General features: G+C 51.0%; 7 protein-coding genes across 7 annotated transcripts; 2 read left to right on the top strand and 5 right to left on the bottom strand.

Moving 5' to 3' along the window:
- Window positions 1-208: 208 nt before the first annotated feature.
- Window positions 209-1,567, bottom strand: BO88DRAFT_316451 (putative cell wall protein; the record flags this gene model as incomplete). Its single annotated transcript, XM_025702458.1, has 1 exon — window positions 209-1,567. A coding segment is annotated over one exon (1,359 nt), but the record flags the coding sequence as incomplete, so codon positions are not given.
- A 4,778-nt stretch (window positions 1,568-6,345) lies between these two features.
- Window positions 6,346-9,338, top strand: BO88DRAFT_404108 (serine/threonine/tyrosine protein kinase MPS1). The gene has a single exon (XM_025706528.1). The coding sequence runs from the start codon at window positions 6,517-6,519 to the stop codon at window positions 8,902-8,904; it is 2,388 nt and encodes a 795-aa protein (XP_025564297.1). The 5' UTR covers window positions 6,346-6,516; the 3' UTR covers window positions 8,905-9,338.
- A 33-nt stretch (window positions 9,339-9,371) lies between these two features.
- Window positions 9,372-10,842, bottom strand: BO88DRAFT_487241 (rRNA-processing protein NSA2; the record flags this gene model as incomplete). Its single annotated transcript, XM_025712532.1, has 5 exons — window positions 9,372-9,756; window positions 9,816-10,025; window positions 10,106-10,648; window positions 10,768-10,778; window positions 10,837-10,842. The coding sequence occupies 5 exons, from the start codon at window positions 10,840-10,842 to the stop codon at window positions 9,738-9,740; spliced, it is 789 nt and encodes a 262-aa protein (XP_025564296.1). The 3' UTR covers window positions 9,372-9,737.
- Window positions 10,843-11,036: 194 nt separating this feature from the next.
- On the top strand, window positions 11,037-12,290 carry BO88DRAFT_404106 (mitochondrial 54S ribosomal protein bL21m). The gene has a single exon (XM_025706527.1). The coding sequence runs from the start codon at window positions 11,111-11,113 to the stop codon at window positions 11,879-11,881; it is 771 nt and encodes a 256-aa protein (XP_025564295.1). The 5' UTR covers window positions 11,037-11,110; the 3' UTR covers window positions 11,882-12,290.
- Window positions 12,291-12,394: 104 nt separating this feature from the next.
- On the bottom strand, window positions 12,395-14,269 carry BO88DRAFT_363651 (GMC family oxidoreductase; the record flags this gene model as incomplete). Its single annotated transcript, XM_025703951.1, has 1 exon — window positions 12,395-14,269. The coding sequence occupies one exon, from the start codon at window positions 14,264-14,266 to the stop codon at window positions 12,395-12,397; it is 1,872 nt and encodes a 623-aa protein (XP_025564294.1).
- A 350-nt stretch (window positions 14,270-14,619) lies between these two features.
- BO88DRAFT_404105 (VOC family protein) lies at window positions 14,620-16,268 on the bottom strand. The gene has a single exon (XM_025706526.1). It carries the CDS (start codon window positions 15,820-15,822, stop codon window positions 14,692-14,694), a length of 1,131 nt encoding a protein of 376 aa, XP_025564293.1. The 5' UTR covers window positions 15,823-16,268; the 3' UTR covers window positions 14,620-14,691.
- Window positions 16,269-17,355: 1,087 nt separating this feature from the next.
- On the bottom strand, window positions 17,356-18,831 carry BO88DRAFT_363645 (dioxygenase). The gene is made up of 3 exons (XM_025703950.1): window positions 18,322-18,831; window positions 17,794-18,267; window positions 17,356-17,726 (listed from the first exon to the last, which is right to left on the bottom strand). The coding sequence occupies exons 1-3, from the start codon at window positions 18,613-18,615 to the stop codon at window positions 17,445-17,447; spliced, it is 1,050 nt and encodes a 349-aa protein (XP_025564292.1). The 5' UTR covers window positions 18,616-18,831; the 3' UTR covers window positions 17,356-17,444.
- Window positions 18,832-19,064: the final 233 nt, after the last annotated feature.

Genomic DNA, 19,064 nt, shown 5'->3' with positions numbered 1-19,064 from the left:
CAGGAGCACCAGACTGAGCCGGGGAGGAAGGAACCGAAGGAATACCGGAAGGACTGACACCGCTGGGAGATCCGGGGGCACCAGACTGGGCAGGCTTGCTGGGGCTGGAACCACCAGTGGGAACGGAGACGGTGGGAACAGCGGGAACGCTGGCAGCGGGGGTCGAAACGACGGCGGGAACGCTCGAGGCGCTGGGGATGAGCTTGGAGGAAGATCCGGAGCCGGAGCCGGAGCCAGAGCCGATAGAAGGACCGCCGGGGATGCTGCAGCCGGTAAGCCATTCAATGACAATGATCTCAATGGAGGAGCTGATATCAACACCAGCGCAGCCACCGATGACAGCAGACAGCTCAGCACGAGACTCCAGGGAAAGGGAGGCCAGGCTCTCGCCAGACAGCAGCAGGGAGAGCACGCCGCTAATGTTGACACCGATGAGAGTGTCGATGGTACCGGTGATGAAGGTCTCGAGTTCGGTAATAATGTCGGTGGACAGGTCAACGGTGACGTCGCCGCTCAGGGCAAAGGAAAGCCAGAAGTAGAGAACGGCCTTGAGCTCGACGCCCAGCTGGCAGCTATCGCCAGAGAGCCAGACTGCCAGGGCAGCACGGGCATCGGCGCTGACGGAAGTGGCAAGCTTGCCCGAGATACAGGCCTCTAGAACGACCTTAACATCGGCCTCAATGTCGGTGGCGAGGGAGGACTTGAGGAAGGCAGAGAGGTAGGCCTGGGCGCTAGCGGTGAGGGCACCGGAGGTTTCGACAAGGGCGTTGATGGCGGCACCGACGGAGACAGTGGTGAGACCAGCAGTGGGCACAGTGCCAATGGTAACAACGCCAGACACGCTAGCCTTGCCCTCCAACCAAGCAAGGACAGCAGCCTTGAGGGAGGCGCTCAGAGAGCACTCGGAGCCGTTAAGCCAGACCTTCAGAGCGGCCTCGATATCCGAAGCAAGGTCGGCGACGACACCACCACCAGCACAGAGGGAAAGACCAGCCTTGATGTCGACATCCAATTCAGCACCAACGGATCCGGAAATGAAAGTAGACAGAGTAGACTGGAAAGAAGAGCTGAGGACAACAGCGGCCTCGAGGTCGGAAACAGAGAAGATACCGTCGACAGTCACGTAAATGTCGCCCTTGGCAGCGACCTCGGCGCAGGTGGGGATGAACAGAGCGAGACCAGCACGGACATCGACGGACAAAGTGGCAGAGTCCTCACCCTCACACCAGGCCAACAGCGACGACTTCAGGGAGGCATCGAAGCTGGCATGAGCACGGATCCACGCAGCCAGCTCCGCACGAGCGGAGGCATCGATCTTGCCGGCAGTGCAACCCAGAGCACCACCTTCAAGGACAGCAGCTGCCTGAGCGCTGATACCAGTGAGGAGGCTTGCGGAGCTCTTGACACCGCCGCCAAGGAGGGCCTCGATGAAACCGGTCAGGTCCTCACCAAGGTCAGTGATAATCTCGGCGACGAGGCCGAAGGTACGGGGGTCCAAGTCCTTCGTGGGGAGAGCGAGAGCATAGCTCGCCAGACCGGCGAGCACGAGAAGCTTGTCGGAACGCATTGTGCCGAAAGGGCAAAGAATGTATGATAAAGAGTGGGTAGGACCTCAGCGAGTGTCTGAAATGAACCTGTCAAAAGAATCCAAAAGAGTATGAAAATGGAAGAACGGCTGGCTCGAGGCAGCCTAATTGGTTAACGACAGACTGGTGAAAATGAGGGTCGGGTAAGGAAAGACAGAACCCAAAAACACAAGACAAAACAAAGTGACTGACGAAGGGCTTGATGTTCATGGAACGAGGTGATCATCCTGGAGGTATATATACCCCTGAGAGGGATTTCCTCCCGTGCCAGCGGGATCGGGCGATGGAACCCTCCCCCAAGTCTGGAACCCACGAATGGAGCTGCACACCCGGCTGAGAGCATGTTGGGTCCTCTGTGATCGAGGGACCCGGATCTTCGAGGCCAAGCTAGCCAAGTGGATGCGCCGGGTGCCAGTGGAAACTAGGAAGCAAACCAGAGCGGACTACCGTTGTAGGTGGGCTCATCCGAAACAAACTAAGCAGAACGAGAATACTATTTCGGGGAACGGGGTATCCTGGACTGAGAAGGTATTAGTTCCGAGCTTTTTGCGGGTCACCTCTGGCCTTTTCCGTCCATAGTAGTAATATTTTGTCAAGCAAAGGCGCTGTAAGCAGGGGGAAGAGCCTAGGCTGTGAGCCACTGACCAGGCCCGCCACCAATTGGAGCTCTCAATTCAGCACTGGTGAGAGGCTCCATTGTCAGGGAGTAAGTGAGCAAGTACACTAGTATCAATCAACCATGCTTCCGACATGAAGACACTAATGCTAGCATCCACGACGGGAGAAAAAAGCAAGTAAACCCCCATTGATGCCTCGGTGTGAGCGTGTGGGTGGGCAACACTGCTGCGGGAAGGTACAGTACAATGGGCATCGGCAGCACGGTATGAGCAACATCATTATCATCAACATCATCGTCGGGTCACCCGTGGGGTGGTCAGCGACGGAATGCCAACCAGAAGAGCGAGTTGAGGGGGGGATGTTGGCTGTGGTAATCGGATGGCGGGCCAATGACAGTCAGACTGCGCAGACCCTCATCAGGTAAACAAGAGGATAATCCAGTGTGCCGGCCAGCCGTCGAGGCCGACCCATGGGCGATCAACACGGCCGGTGTTTTGTCCCTGAATTGTGAGCCCGGTTCCACCTTCTTCCACGGATGAAGTCAAGATGAAACTTTAGAGTTGCTTAGATCCCCTTTCAAAATGTGATAAAACAACTAAGAGAAAAAATAGTCAAATACGGAGTACGGAGCCTAACCGACGCTATCCCGGTGTGGTTAGGAGGGAGAAAAGACAGGTATGGTGGGCAGAGGAGGGGAAGGCAAAGGAAGAAAAACTAGGAAAAGCAACAAAAAAAAAGGCGTTAAGATTTTTGTGACATATGTGCGTTGTTGACTGATCAACTAATTTCCGGAGCGGTGCATAAATCCAGTTCCGGAACGTTAGGCTTCAAAGACAAAGGAAAAAGCAATGACAAATGCGAGAGACAAGTGAACTCTGAATACTAATAGAGAGAGGGGGGGGCCGCCCACTCTCCCCCGGACAAGAAATCCATTCCACAGTACGAAGTAGATAGTGCAATCAATAATTGAAAGGAGCACAGATCTTATCTGCGCACTACAGTCTTGAGGGACTGGTAGTATAATCAAAACATTGATTAAAAAATCCGTGAGAGTGCTGGACAGTGTCATGCTCTACCCACTCCAAATATAGAAAATTAATTTCCCCCAAGGAGGCAGAAAAACTCACACTTCAAACAAGCCAGCTGGGGTTCACTAACCTAAAAGAGTTCCGGGAGACTACTCGTGGACTGAAGTGTGCAGGGGACAACAATAAGCAGAGGAACAGGAGCACATCCATTCTGTGCTGTGCACAACCGAATGTGGCCTGGTGGATGCAGCCTTTGCACGCTAAATTAGTGCATTAGCATCGCTTTTTAGTCAGGGACAGGAAGCTGCGGATGCAGTAGGTACTGCCTTAGCGCGGCCGGCAAGGATACTTGCGGTAAAGCGCCCTCAGCCTGAGAGGCAGAGAAGCCTAGGGAACATCCAAGCAAACGACAAGCTGCACAACACAGCGCGTCCTAAGATGTCGGTTGACTTTCTCATGCAGCAGTCTAGACTGCTCTCCAATACCAATATTAAGCCCTGGCTAGTCGACACTGGCAAAGGTAATGAATGGCAAGAAGGCCTTCGGAGGGCAATCGTTGCCCGAACAGGCGTTCCTGACCCGAAGGCCTCGTACCTTTGGTTCCTGAGGCTCCACCCCCCTCTTTCTCCCCAAATTCTCAATGGCCTGAGCTGCCGGCTGCCCGCTTTAACCGAACACTAGTAGTAAGGTCAGTCCTGGGCCGACGGCTTCCCCTCTAGACGATGAAATCAAGGCAATGGACGGTGGGTAGTTGTGGGCACAGGTTTGTTTGACTCTGGAACAGTGGCATCTGCATGCTGGCTTCGTGGTTTCATCACTTGCAGATGGGTTCGATCTTTGTTCGTTCCTGTGGAAACTCTAAAATATGAACCAGTTAGGACTTCCAGTTAAAGTTGACCGGGTTTTGAGTCAACTAAACTCGGAAGATTACCTGATTTGATTAATATTGATTGACCGCCGCAAATAGCCAGGTACACCCTGCACCTAAAAATGAGCGAATAGCAATTGGAATTTGCTGCCACCGGGGCATTGACCGGGGAGCAGCTGCCAAGTCACTCTGAGGGGAAGGTAACGGAGGCAATCCGATCAGTTACTGCAAGGGGGGAGGGGGCGAACTTCGGCCACATCCATGGAAGAACTCTTCTCCTGAAACCTTCGGTCTCCCTAGGGAGTAAGTACAACGACAAGGTAGAAATGGAAGACGACGACGACGCCGGATGACGATGACGATAACACTGACGGGAGACACACTCGGCCGCGCATGCCTCTTTAGGAAGCTGCAGACCATCAGGTGATGTCAGGTGCCTGTGGCAGGTCACGTCAAACCTGAGGCCAAACGCACATTTGACAGTCGGGAATATCGTTCATGCTCCATGTTTCAAGGTTGGACTAGTTCCCTGTACTGGGATCTTTGCCCCAGCGAGCTTATTCCACGTTCTATTTTTGCAGAGTTGATCCCATATCATAGAATTCCCTCCTATTCTCCGCCAGTTCATCAATCTGTAAAATTTGAGACTGGGATTACGCCACTGAACTTACGAGTCATGGCTTACAGTTTAGCATGCCCATCCAAACGCATTTGTGCTGATAGGATCCTCATATCGGCAAAAAAATCCCTCATGATACAGATCCAAACTATTTGTGGCTCAAAGACTGGACTGGGGGCCGGACCCTATCATTGAGCAACTTTTCGCATTATCAGTTTTCAGGCTCATCAGGGCACTTCCAAGTCAATGGGAAAGCATATACCGTACTGATTAGGAGATGCGCGTTATCAAGAAGTCAGCGCAGTAGATATTAACACTAACAAGTTGTCACATCCAATCGCAATTGCTTCATGCCTTCGCCGTACCAATTTGCTACTCAAAACCCCCCTCGAAGTATGGAACAGGGGTTTAAGAAGGAACCCCCTGTTCACGAAAACGCTCCAGTCCAGCAAACCTGCATCAAGCCCTCAACCCACAAGGCTTACGAATGAGACAGCTAGCTACTAGAAATCCCAGTTCATGTGAAGTGTGATAGCTGGAGTAGTTCACCGTTCAGAAGGCAGGAGGCAATTACCATGAAAAAGTACCGGTGCCTCTCTGTAGTCACTTTGTTCGTCGTCTGCTATACAAACTTCACGGTAGATATGAATATTAGCGATAAAGCCAAGCCAGTTCCATATGTTGTGCCGGGTCATGCTATCCCATCCTATCTCGTCGTTTCCTCTTAGGGAACTCACTGGGGGTAGGTATATTTACTGTATAGCCATCGATCCTTGTTAGTCTGTGCGTTGTATTTCGTTTACAGTCGCGTTGCCGTTTGATTATTGGACACTACTGCTAGTAGTACTGCTGCCAGATGTCTACTACTACCACGATACCGATATTTGGCTTCAATTGTATTGGCGTGGTGTGCTTAGTATCGCTACTTAAAACTCTTACTAGTTGTACTACTGATAACTCATTAGTATGCGCTTCAGATGGTTACTATCGTTAGTTCGGTCATTCCCATGATGATATTGCTACACTTCCTGAAACAGGAGTTGACAGGTGATGTTCCATTCGGATATATATATATATCTTCGCTCTATCCGAGCTTCACTGCAACGATAGTAGACAACTGTAGTAACAAGTAGCAGTAAAATAAAGTAGAATAAGATTGATTAATTAATTAATAATTAATAAAAGCCAATGCTTACGCCAACTACTAGTATTCAGAAAGTACCATGGCACATCAGTGCACGGAGATAAAGGGCTACCATTGGAGCAGAAGCATTAACCGTAGTAGCTGATTTGCGCTAAAAATCCCCGGGGGTCAACGTCGCGTCGAAGCGAGAGCACGGTTGCCTGCAGTGAGATGCAGAGTCAGCCAGGATACAAGCGAAATAATTTCCCAAGAGAAGTGGACATTGCCAGTGCAAGCAAGGAGGGGTTTGTACTACTTCGGATTAAGTACTACTAGATAGTAACGTCGACATCATCGAGTGGGGAGTCTAATGATCATTGTTGATGGAGGGAAGTTGATTGCCCGGGGCAACCAGAACAACAACCCAGTCACGTGACCCGCGCCCAGCCACCGGCAATTCGAAGTTGGATGTTTCGATTTACTACGGATTAACCACAACACACCAAACGTCGACTACTAACCCTTTGCAGCAGGTACCATTGGGGCCAACTGGGCTGGTTCTCCGGGCTGACACGTCAATGCGGTCTCTCCGAGCTCTTGCATGAAGCCCTCGCCCCCCTTCACCCTCGACAGTACACCTACCGGCTTACTTCGACAACCCTCGTACCCGTGAGATGTCCCGCGCCGCGCTCTCCCGCTCCGGGTCCAGGCGGACCTCCCCAGAGTTCCAGAACTCATCCGCCTTTCGAACCAATTCCTCCGTGGCTAGACAATACTCGCCGGGAGACAGTTCTGACGACGAAGTTCCCGAACCGAAATTCAGCGCTTCCGTCAAGGCTCTGCTTGACGAAGATGGACTCGATGTGTCCCCGCGCCTTCGCGGCGAGCGCATGGGATCCTCTGCTGGTTCCAGCCAGGAAAGACGATCTCGAGCGACGCCTCCTCAAGACCACTCGACCGGAAGTCCTGCGCCTCGCGTGGTTCGCCTTGCACCATCATTAAGCGGCAGTGGCGGCAGATCGAGAAGGGAGGGATCACTTCTCTCCAACAGCGAAAGTGCCGACCAGGATGCAAGAACCAATTCGAATGATTTCATTACGCCCGCTCCTAGGCCACGCAGCGTGCGAATCAATGCATCGCGTAGCCATACACGCTCACCCGCATCCGTGTCCCCCTCTCAGAGACGCTCCGCCGAAAGGAGCTATGTCGACGACCACGGAAGTGCGGAACGTTCAGAAGATGAAAGAAAGTATAGATACGAGGATGACTACGCTCCTCGCACCGGTCCTTCATCGGTATTACGAACGCGAAACCCGGATGATATCGGCATGGCGAGCTCATTGCGCGTCAAGCGAGTTGGACGACTCACTGGAACGTTTCTGAACGGCCCCGCAAGACGCGGTGTATTACGACGACAGAGTGATAATAATGAAGATCGAGACCTTGACGCGAATATCGACAACGCCGACTACCACTATAAGAACACAGCGAAATCTTCATCACCCAAGGTATCATGGGCCGATCCAAGCCCACCGCTCAGAACCGATGAGCACCGATCCTATGATCGTGCAGATGGACCCTTTTCTAGGTCGTCCTCACCGAAATCCTATGGATCGCACTCGAAATCGACACCCGGGTCTTCTTCGGAGATGTCCTCCAAACCCTCCAGTTCGCAGGAACAGCCTGTATTCAAAGTCCCTCTTCTGCCGACATTGCCTTCTTCTAGAGACCAGGAGAATGAGCCTCCACCGACATTCAAGCGTACTAAGCCTCAGGGTTTCAACTTGCTGGACAAGCCTGAGAAGCTTGCTGTGGTGTATGGTGACGAGAAGAAAGAGCATGGGGAGACACCTGCAGGGAACGGGAACTCCCCTAGAAAGATCCTTGCAACAAGAAGTAATAACACACCTCACAGACCGGCCCCTCCTCCTCCTAAGATGTCCGTTCTTGAGACCGCCACCGCGACAGGAGGAGCTGCCACGGCATCACAATCACGGAAAAAGCGCAGTCAAGTTTCAGTCAACCACAAGCCCTTCACCCGGCTGGACTGCATCGGTCGTGGTGGAAGTTCGAGAGTCTACCGCGTCATGGCTGAGAACTATAAGATCTTTGCCTTGAAAAGGGTGAATTTGGAGGATGTCGATCCAACTACCTTGGCTGGATACAAGGGTGAAATTGACTTGCTTAAGAAGTTGGAGAATCTTGATCGCGTTGTCCGTTTATTCGATTGGGAGTTGAACTCAGACAAGCATACTTTGAGTGTTTTGATGGAAATTGGAGAGTCAGATCTAGAGAAGATCCTTACCTACCGCCTGAACGCGGAGGACGCCAGATTCGACATCAACTTTACCCGATACTACTGGAAGGAGATGCTTGAGTGTGTTCAAGCTGTCCACGATCACAACATTGTCCACTCTGATCTGAAACCGGCGAACTTCCTCCTGGTTCAGGGCCGACTGAAGTTAATCGATTTCGGCATTGCGAACGCCATTCAAGATAACACCGTGAACGTGCATCGTGAACAGCAAGTGGGAACCCCGAATTACATGTCACCGGAAGCCTTGGTCGACTCCAATGCCTCACTTGGCCTACCAGCAAGTGTGGGAAAGATGATGAAGCTCGGAAAACCGAGTGACGTATGGAGTCTGGGATGCATTCTCTATAAAATGGTGTACGGCCAGCCTCCGTTTGCCAAAATTGCCAAATACTATGAACGCATCCTCGCTATCCCCAACCCCCACGTGAAGATCGACTTCCCAGCATTCGGCGTAGGAGGCGTCCCTGTACCTCCTGGACTGGTCCGAACGCTGAAGCGCTGTCTCCAGCGCGATCAAACCTTGCGTCCAACCGTGGAAGAGCTTCTCGGCCAGCGCGACCCATTCCTCTACCCAGACGCGCAGCTCGAAGGCGCCGTCCCAGTCACACAGGACATGCTGAACCGGATCCTCGTGAACGTGGTCAACCACTGCCGCGTTCGCGGTATCCCCAAGGACGAAGAACTAGCCGCTTGGCCCGCTGGATTCTTCGCCAAGATCAAAGCTGCATTAGAAGAAGGCAGCTAGTCAAACATCACCAATCTACACTGTCGACTGAACCAACCAACCTTTCCTATGTTCCTGTGTGCCTTTCACGTCCTGATACCATACTTCTCCGATGAACCCGGCGTTCCCAAGTCACCACCGTTATATCCTCGCCTATTTCTTTTGTTCCGTACGACACATACCTGATTCTTCACTTCTTGTTCCATCTTGGATCTATACATCCTTTTCTTCTTCTTCCACCACAATTATTTTGGTTTATGGAACACACCCGTTGAAAACATGGTGTTGTCTTTTTCTTGTCTTGAGTCGCGCTTCAGCCTGGGTGATTGATTGATTGATTGAGTCATTGACCGATTACGTGTTGTTTATTGATTGCATTGGAAGCTGTGGGATCCACAAACAGCATGGGTATTTGGAGTTTGGTCTAAGAGTATAATCGGAATATACTAATTTACATATATGACTTTGTGCAATTCCGGACTTGTCGTAGATGATCGTCTTGAGATAATTCCTACGTAGTGCTAGTTACTTCTAATATGAGGACATAGTTACCACTCAGACCAAATCAAGCTTCATTTATTGGGATACTTAATTGGTACGCTCACTCGCCTCAGCGAGCAATTTCAAGTCACATCAGAAAGTAGACAAATAGGGATCCTTTCGGCAAATGAATATGAAAATTGGGAAACAAGACGGATACTTTGCGCGCCGCTAACGCCACACCCACTGATATAGTCTATGTGAAGACGAACACAAACCAACGCAACCAGGGCATATTTTGAGATAGGGAGGGATATGGTATGATGATATGAAGGAATAGAGCGGGATTCATAATCATGGATGAGAAGAGGTATTTAGACAAGGAGGACAGCGCTGTGGTGATATAGTATTAGTATTATAATTATAAGGTAGAATGTAAGGAGGAAACTCACTTGACAGTGCCATCCATGTCAGGGTTGTTGGTGATCTGCGCCCATTTACCCCAGACGATCTTGCCGCTGGTGGTGACGAGACCCAGTTCGGAAACGTTCACTTCAACGATGGTACCCTTGGTCAAGACACCCAGTTGGGTATACAGAGGGTTCTGGGGGTTCTTCTTGACGGAGAGGATGGGAAGCTGGACGGTGACACCCAGTTCGGGGCTGCGAAGAAAAAAAAAGCCATTACGTCAGTCGAACGACTCCCATAATAAACAGATTGAAAGGAAAGGGTATAAACATACTGCGTAACATTGGCCTTCTTGTAACGCAGACCCATAGGACGAATGAACCGTTCGTACTTAACAGGCCGTCTGGTGAAGTCACTACCGACGAAAGTAGGCTTGGTGATCATGCGCTTCCAGGACTTCTTGTGGGTCTTCTTTCCGGTGTTGACGACCTTGAACATCTCCTCCTCACTGATACCCTTAACCTTAGGCAAAGGCACAGCGAACTTAGCAGCCTTCTCATTCCGCTTATCCTTGATAGCGCTGGACAAGGCCTTGGCGTTGGTGGCCTGCGACCGATCAAGCAGATACTGGGGCAGAGGAGTCTTGGACGGCTCATCGGGAGCGGAAGACTTGACGTTCTTCTCTTCTTGCTCCTTGATGCGCTTGCGCATCTGGATCTTCTCCTTATGACGCTGCTGCTGGTACAGCTTGGCCCTCAGGCCGCGCAGGTTCTGCGCATCCTTGGACTGCTTGTGCGATTCACGAGCCTGGCGCTTGCGGACACGCTCATCGTGGTCGAGCCGCTTACCGTGCTGCTTCTGCCAGCGTTCGATATACCTATTCCCATCATCAGTATGCTTTGTTCGTTGCTTCGATATAATGATTCCCCGGCGGTGGAAAAACAACTCGGGTCGGGGCCCAGCTTTGGGGGAGTGGGTGGGGGAAGTGAGACGAACTCGTTCTGAGGCTGCACACGGAACAATCAGTTAGCAAAACCAGATACTACACATTTCAAGGAACATCACAATCATACCATGATGAATCAACCGCGAGAAAGCGAGTCAAAAACAAGTTGATATCAAACAACGGCGGAGCCCGAAGTGTCTTGGACAAGACAAAAAAGTTCGATGCGGCGGCAACGGGACTGGGTCTTGGCACTCCGATAAGTCACGTGGAGCACTTTATCTCTCTCCGTCCGGAATTTCATCCTGCGAGATGCTTCGGAGTCCAGGCACGGCACGGTCAAGGTCAACAATCGCCTCAATTCCCTCCCTCCCTTAGTCTCTACTACACACAACCATGTTCTCTCGAACCACACTGGCACGGGCACTTGCCCTGCCCATCGAGCACACCGCCGCCCGATCCTCCATCCTCGCCGGCGCCAGCAACACCACCTTCCGTGCCTGCCTTCACCAAGCCACCACCACATCTTACTCTACAACAACATCATCACACCCTTCCGCTCCCCTCAGTGCCACCCCCCGGGCCCAAACCTCCATCCCCATCGAACAACCTCACTTCCTGACGCCCCAGAACACCATTCCCGAAACCCGCGCCGATGTGCCTCTCAACAAACAGCCCGTGGCCCCGACCTTCGACGCTCCATTGAAAGTGTCTCAATCCCTCCTCGACATGCTGCCCTACCTCACCTCTCAAAAGCCGCACTACATTACCGCCCACCTCCACGACAGACCCTACCTGCTTACCGAGGGTGATCAGCTGCGTCTGCCTTTCCTCATGCCCAAGGTAAAATCGGGCGATATCCTTCGGTTTAACCGGGCTTCCGTGCTCGGTTCTCGTGAGTTCTCGCTCAAGGGCGGCGAGAAGTACCTTGATGAGCGGTTGTTTGAGTGCCGGGTCCGGGTGATGGGTTTTGAGTCGGAGCCTTTGCGCATCACGGAGAAGACGAAGCGGAGACGCCGTCATGTGCAGAAGGTGACGAGCAAACATCGTTATACCATTCTGCGGGTCATGGATGTTAAAGTTAAGACGGCGGAGGAGTTGTTGCAGGAGGGTGCGGTTGTGGTGCAGAGTGCTGATTCTGCGGCCAATGTTGAGCTTAAGGAGTAGATCTCAGATTTGAGGGAAAGGGATTTGAAGATCTCGCAAAATTTGAGCAAGACGTGGGCCGAGCCTTCTTAGAGGCCCATGTTTAGATGGGTATGGATTTTATGCTGTGTTATATCCATTGGTTGGAACCGCGTAGAGTGGTATACCATGTACAGATAGGACTTTTCTGTTATGCACATTGAGGAGTGCAATTGTATTTTATTGTATAATTGGGTTTCGAATGTTTATTTGCTCCTTGTATTTCCGTGTCCTCGAAGCCAGCAAACCTGGTGTACCTTTAGCAGCCGTTGTTACTGACCATCTGATGGGAAGAAATATCCAAGCAAGCTATACCCACTGGTTTTACTAGTTCACACATTCGTTTCATTTGCAAGGAAATGGCGGGTGAGCGACGGCACAAAGATTCTTATGGACTAACAATGAAAGGTTGTTATTGATATAGCGTCTATCCTAAGGATAATATAGTAGACAGCCCCGCATCTGCTCTAGTCGTCGCCTTTAAAGCATTTCCAATCACAACCCGTACAGAATTTCCTCGGCGATTTTCTCTGCAAAAGCATAAACTGTTGACTGAGGAGCTCCTGGAGGTAGGAACGGAAAACTGCTCGCATCAACAACCCTCAGTTTCTGAACCCCATACACCCGTGCGGAGCTATCCACGACTGCCATTGGGTCCTCTTTCCTTCCCATCTTGCAAGTTGAAGATCCATGTGAGATTGTTGTCAAAGATCTGCGGATGAAGTCAAGTATTTGGTCATATGTCGTCACGTTGTTTCCCGGTGCGAACTCTACCGGATCAGCGACGCCTAGGTCGGCCAATTTCGCCCAAATCTGGCGACTCCGGTTGAAAGCGCCCACCATTATCTCCATGTCCGTAGCGTTTGCCAGCCATTGAGGGTTGATGATGGGCGGAGTTGTCATGTTTGGACCTGCTAGCGATATGTTACCGCGGGAGAAAGGTGCAACGTTGACGAAGCTAATTGTGGCATATATTTGACCGGCACTCGCATTTTTAGGCTGTGGATAACCAATGGGGGTATACACGGTTTCTGGCCAGTCATCTGGCAGGGTCGAGAGTGCTTGGATAGATTCATTCGAAAGGCGCCAGCGGTAGGGCTTGGGTAGTTTCTCCCATCCAAAATACCCCGGTCCAGGGATGGACAGTGGACCAGTGGCATTCACAATGTATTGCTTGACATTCGAATTCACTAGAGTGTCATCGTCAGATAACGAGGCTACAGTTGGAACATCCACTCGGTGCGTCGTTCCGGCTGTGGGATGATCTTGTAAGTTTTGGCCGACGCCCGGGAGATGACTGATGCAGCTGATGTTGAACCTGAAAAGCTGGTCATGTGGACCAATCCCTGACACCATCAGTAAGTGAGGGGACTGAATGACTCCTGCCGTCAGTATAACCTCCTTCTGAGCACTTAGGGTGAAATTAACTGGCGGGATGCCAAAGGTCCCAGCCGTTTCAACCTGGACGCCAGTTGCGACTCTATGATTATCAAACAGGATCTTCTGCGCAAGCGTCTTATGATACACCACAGGGCCTAGGCCACTGTTGAGTGTCGATTGCAAGAAGCTGGTTTCTGACGAAGATCGGTGAGCATTGATAGGATTGATGGTTAGGGTCATGTAACCAGAGCCCGAAAGATTGCCGCTATTAAATTCAGTCTGCTTCAGACCCAGCGCAATAAGAGCTTTGCGAAACCAAGTTCCAAAGCCGTCGACGAAGTTACCAGACGAGACTTCTAGGGGACCACCGGTTGAGCTGAAAGCTTCTGGGTTTTGTATGTTTGTCGAATTGATGAAAAGCTTTTCATCCGGAGGAGTGAAATGCACTGATTTCTTGTAGTAGGGGAGCATGCTGGGAAACTCATAGCTCTTGTCTCCGACCTCTTCAGCCCATTTATGCAGACTGCCTATGGTAGGGCGATGATAATACATGTAGTTCCTTCCTGAAGTGCCTCCTAGCGTTTTCCCGCGCGGATAATGAAGTGTGCGATTGCCTAGGCTCTCCTGGGGTTGGGTCATGAAATTCCAATCGACCAAAGGCTGGAAGTCGCTTATATCTGGTCCGGAAAAGAAGGTCGAGTATTCTGGGACTACAGAGAGGTCACCGTTGTCAATTTCATAGAAACTGCCAGCTTCAACAACGGCCACACTGAGATATCCGCTCTTGACCAGCCGACTGGCAAGAGTCAACCCGGCAGTGCCTCCCCCTATTACGACGTAGTCGAACGTTGCATTTTGCCCGGGTATACCGAACCAAGTCCCCAAGAGAGGTCCACGCTGGTCATAGTCAAAGAGATCGAGATCAGGACCATCGTGTGCAACGGTCAGAGCTGCCAGGGCCAGCAAGGCCCCAAGCAATAGCATCATGATTGCGCTAAGAGGGGACTGAACTGCCTTTAGAACAAGCGGTGGGCCCCAAAGATTATCAGTTGCAGGACGACACTGGAATGATCAAAGGGTGGTCTAGAGCTAGCAGCGTGATAGCAACAATGTAAAGATACAGAGCAATGAAATGAATAGCATCTGCATGTTAAAATACGATGGATGGGAGATGGAAGGAAGGGAAGTTAAAGAAAAGAAGAAAGATAGTGAACGGAAGAAGGCAAGTGGGCAGTCCAGGATGGGAAGGAGTGAGCTTGTACTCCGACAACATCAATTCTTTTCTAAGAACATCACCTACGATCTACAACGAATAGAATTGTGTCAACAAGAGATGCTATCGACGTTTATAGCTTGCATAAATTTGAGGATTATACGCTTATATCTTAACACACAACATAGAAAGCTGATCTTCACTCCACAATCTCTTTCAATCCTAGCTCCACCCGGCAGCTCTCAAGGCTGTCCTTCTGCATCTGTTCATAAAGACTAATTTCATCGACCGTCGGAGTTCCCATCATCTGCTGGAACCCATCCAGGTCGGCATCCGCCTCCATGATCAGCCGTTTGGACTGCGATGTGTTGCCTAGGTTCGAGTTGAAGATACCTCCGGCAGATAGGGGAAGAAAGTCCTCGTATGTGATGGGCTCGAACTCGAGAATGCCATCCTCCAATAACTGGCTGAGACTTGCCTTTTCTGATGCAGATCCTTCTTTACCCTTGGGTGTTGTTCGATAGCAGAAGTACGCCAGATTCTGCTTTTGCAATTCACGGAGGTCATCTGGGAATCCTTCAAAGTGTTTCCTCAAGATTTCCTCATATTTATCAGGGCCAGCTCCTGTCTCTGCCGCTTCTCTGTTAACCTGACTGAGGATTTCATCATACAGCTTCCGGCCTTTCCGCGTGAGAGCATAACCACGCTGCTCAACTTCGCCAAATCTTGCCGTATGGGATCCCTTGACATATGCCTCATTAGCATCACGGAAGTATACCGTCTCCTCCAGGGCCTTGAAGCTGGTCTGGCGTAGTAAGATGGGACAATCACGTCGCGGAGGTCCTTCAATCCGCTCTTTCGCCGGCATACCATTGTCCTGCATCATCTTTTGAACAAGGTCGATATCAATGGTTCGAGGAGTAAGGTGGTTTATGTGGCAGCTAGGGAAAGATACAATGTCGGCGATTAATGGGTGCTCCTCCTTGAGGATCTTGTATTCTTCAAGCGTCACTGTGGCCTTGGAGTGCCATCGGAAGGTTTCTAGCCCTTCGGTGATGAACTCCTTGGACTCATCAGCGGTGAGGTGGCCCTGTACCTCAGCGTGGTTGATCAAAGCCACCAAGCGGTCGGTGAAGATGTTTCTCTGCTTTAGAGCCCTCTGCGCCAGATCTCGTGTCCTCTCCGTCAACAAGTCCATGCGCAGGACGGTCGTGAACACTCGGAACGGATGCTTGGCCAGGGCTTCCCTTGTCCTTGGTCGAAATGCGGTAGCATGCATGGGGAACCCAGCGACACTCAGATCATAATATCCTACAGGATACATGCCCATAACAGCGAACATACGCCTGATCGTGGCTAGCTCCTGCGCGGTTCCCAAGCGGATGGCACCATGTCTCTCAACACGGTTTCTGGAGGGCAATACCTCATCGGGATCAATGGCATCTGCGCCTCCTAGTTTTCGACTTCTATTAATTGCCTCTGCATCTGCCTTCCATACCAGGTCCACCAGGTCCCCGTAAAGGGGGACTTCGCTCTTATACATATTCGAGAGAGCATGGCAGAACCCGGCCCGCAGGTTATCTTGGTTCCAGTCCATACTGGTATATAGCCGTATATTATATCGTTGTGAGGGTGTATATATTGGCTTCTGAAGGGGACGAGACGAAGAACGCGAGAATAAACGATACATAAACGATGAGGTATTTCGTGATATATGAGCAATAATTATCGAGCCAACTTAACGATGGATAAAGCAGTTCGGCAATGTGCCAGCGGGGTTCATGGGATATATAGTGGTACCAACGAAACTTCTCAACAAGTCACACTTCAGCCTATATGATCCCTTACGTACAGCACTATATACCCTGCATCAAACGACCCAATTCGCTATTCACCCCGATAAGCATGCAATAGCCGTATCGGGCTATCAGCCCATTAGCAGGAGCCACCGGACTGCAGCTCAATCGTCATCGCCGAGAGCCGTGAGTATCCGTCCGTGCAGGGCTCGGACTTTCATCCGTCGGAAAACGGATGCCATTTGTCTGACAATTCATTCGAGAACTGCACATTGTTTATGGAATAATCTAGACTTGGCGTGCTGTCCGGCTATGCACTAATGAGGAGGTGCCTCGGAACAGTAGTTCTGGTCGGATCCTGATGGTGCAAGTGCAACAGATGTCCGATAACCAGCCACTGAAGAGACCCGCGCTGATAAGATAGTCGATAGTGGTATCTATATAGGGACCACACACTCTGACGCCCTTTGCTCCATAGATAAGGTACTTTTTGCCCATACTACACTCAGAATGATTGAAACGTTTGATCATATACACCGCTTACCTCCCTATTGATTGTGACGGACGAACCGGCATGAACCTCCGCGGTGAACCTCAATCCGGGGAAGCTTGCCCCCGAACAAACCAATCGGATCGAACTCTGAACCCCCAAAACAAACCCGTCGGATATGGGATCTACTTCATCCCCACAGTCGTTCCCGGGAAGGGTAGTTTGCAGTATAACGTTCCTTTATTCGCGTAGTCGGCATGGGGTAACAAGACACTCTGGCCCGGAGAGGGTCTTTGGTGCCGAGTGCCGACAATTCGGGATTAGATGAAGACCTCTGGACCGCGAAGTATTTGTAATGTGTAAATCAAGTTGGACACATAGTAGTGTCAACTCAACCATAACCATAAAGCGTTGATTTGTAACTAGTAGTTGAAGATTGGCTTGATCAAAGATATAGTTGCAAGACATAGAAGAGGATTACTGTCAAGTTATGACATTACCCATGAGATTAGTTAGATTATTCCCACTATAACCACAGTGCAACGAAAGAAAAGAAAATCATATCACAAACTAGACACTCAAACATTTATTGCGCTATCATACTTTATCTAATGTTAAAGACAAACATAGAATATTCTTATCTTCCTAAACAGTAAATCATACAATCTAATCCAAATCCTCAGTCTTACGAGGCGGAGGAGGGCTCTTCTTCACAAGGATAAAGTCACGCTCCAAGAGCCAGAAACCCTTCGACTCGCGTCCATCAATCGTCTTAACCATAGGCTCCACGTTGTGCTGCTTAGCCAGCTCGAGATCCTCGCACCAGTTGTAGTCCACAATCAGACTCTTCTTAACGCCGAACACGGTGTCGCTCTCCACGAAGTTGCTGTCGCGGGAGTACAGGGCCGTGATGAGCTTGGTGTATTCGGGGTGAGCGACCATGAAGTGCTATTACATTATTCGTTAGCTCGGGTATCTTCTTGTGGGGATGGAGCTTTGCTGAAGAACGACTCACCATATGAGCAGGACGGAACCAATGACGCTTCAGCTTCCGCAGGAGCTCTCCGACGGGACCGTCATTGGAGATGGGGTATGCGACGGGCTTGACGCAGGAGAAGAGATAGTGGCCCCTCTCGTCGGAGAAGATCTTTCCGCGGCAGTTGGGGTCCTCTGATCCGTCGTACTCCAGGTCGTACACACCGTTGCCGTCGGTTTCCCAGACGTCGATCAAGGCCTTGGGCACGGCTTTGCCTTCCGTGTCTTTGATCCAGCCCCGCACGATTGTGGGCTCGCCGGGGGTTCCATCTGCAGTGATGGACTCTCCGTATTCGAATAAGTGGGCCTCTTCGTCGTGGAAGGGGCCGAGCACGGAGGACTCGGTTGCGCCAGGCACGGTGGGGTAGGAGAGGGCGTCGACGAGAGCGGAGATACCCAGGATGTCGGAGAGGAGGACGAATTCGTGACGGACGTCGGTTGAGATTTGGCCGACCTATGGCAACTGTGTTAACGGTTGGTTTGGTGGTGATGAAGGCATGATACGTACTCTGGTCAGGAATTGCCACGCTTGCTCCCATTCGTCGAATTGAAGACCGACATCCCGGATGTAGTCATGGGCGGCTTGGATCAACTTCAGGATGAGGTAGCGCATGCGAGGATTGTCACACATGGAGTTGATCTTCATGACATTCTCGGTGATGTTTTCAATGGTCAAATCGAGCATGGGAGGCAGGTTGGCCGCGATCTCCTCTGGTGTGGATGCGGACGCCCATTTGGCGCGGGTGCGCTCGCTGAGGCCAGCGACCTTGGGAGTAGCTCCGTTTGTTTGTTGCTCAGGCATTGTGAATTCTGATGATGATGAGAGATATGAGATAGGTTGGGGAGACTGTTGCTTGAGCGATTCAGCTAGACGTGGTAGTCCGTCTCTTATACTTCGCCCGCCCCCAATGGTTCTCGGTTATGGCCATTTTAGACACCGAATTGATCCCACAAATGCTCCCCCCGCACTTCATAACGCGGGGCAATTGTGATTATTGTGTAATGAACGTCATTTTTGCCATCCGGGCCGATAATCGCAGCTGGGAGTAAAGGTGTAGAGAGATCCGTCGGAGCGGATATATGGGTGTGGCGGGTCTTCCGTCGGACGAACATGCATTGGCGGAGCTCGTGGCAACCACGTCTTTAGGTTGCCGACTGTTTGGGATGCCTGGAGTTCTGGAAATCTTATTCCGCACACTTCCTTGCTCTGTGCAATATTCGGATAACTGGATCTAAAGGCCAGGGGTCCTT

Source organism: Aspergillus vadensis (genome assembly GCF_003184925.1).
Source record: "Aspergillus vadensis CBS 113365 unplaced genomic scaffold BO88scaffold_8, whole genome shotgun sequence".
In the NCBI taxonomy this organism is placed as follows: domain Eukaryota; kingdom Fungi; phylum Ascomycota; class Eurotiomycetes; order Eurotiales; family Aspergillaceae; genus Aspergillus; species Aspergillus vadensis.
Note: the sequence above shows the minus strand (reverse complement) of the source record. Positions and strands in the feature narration are given on the sequence as shown.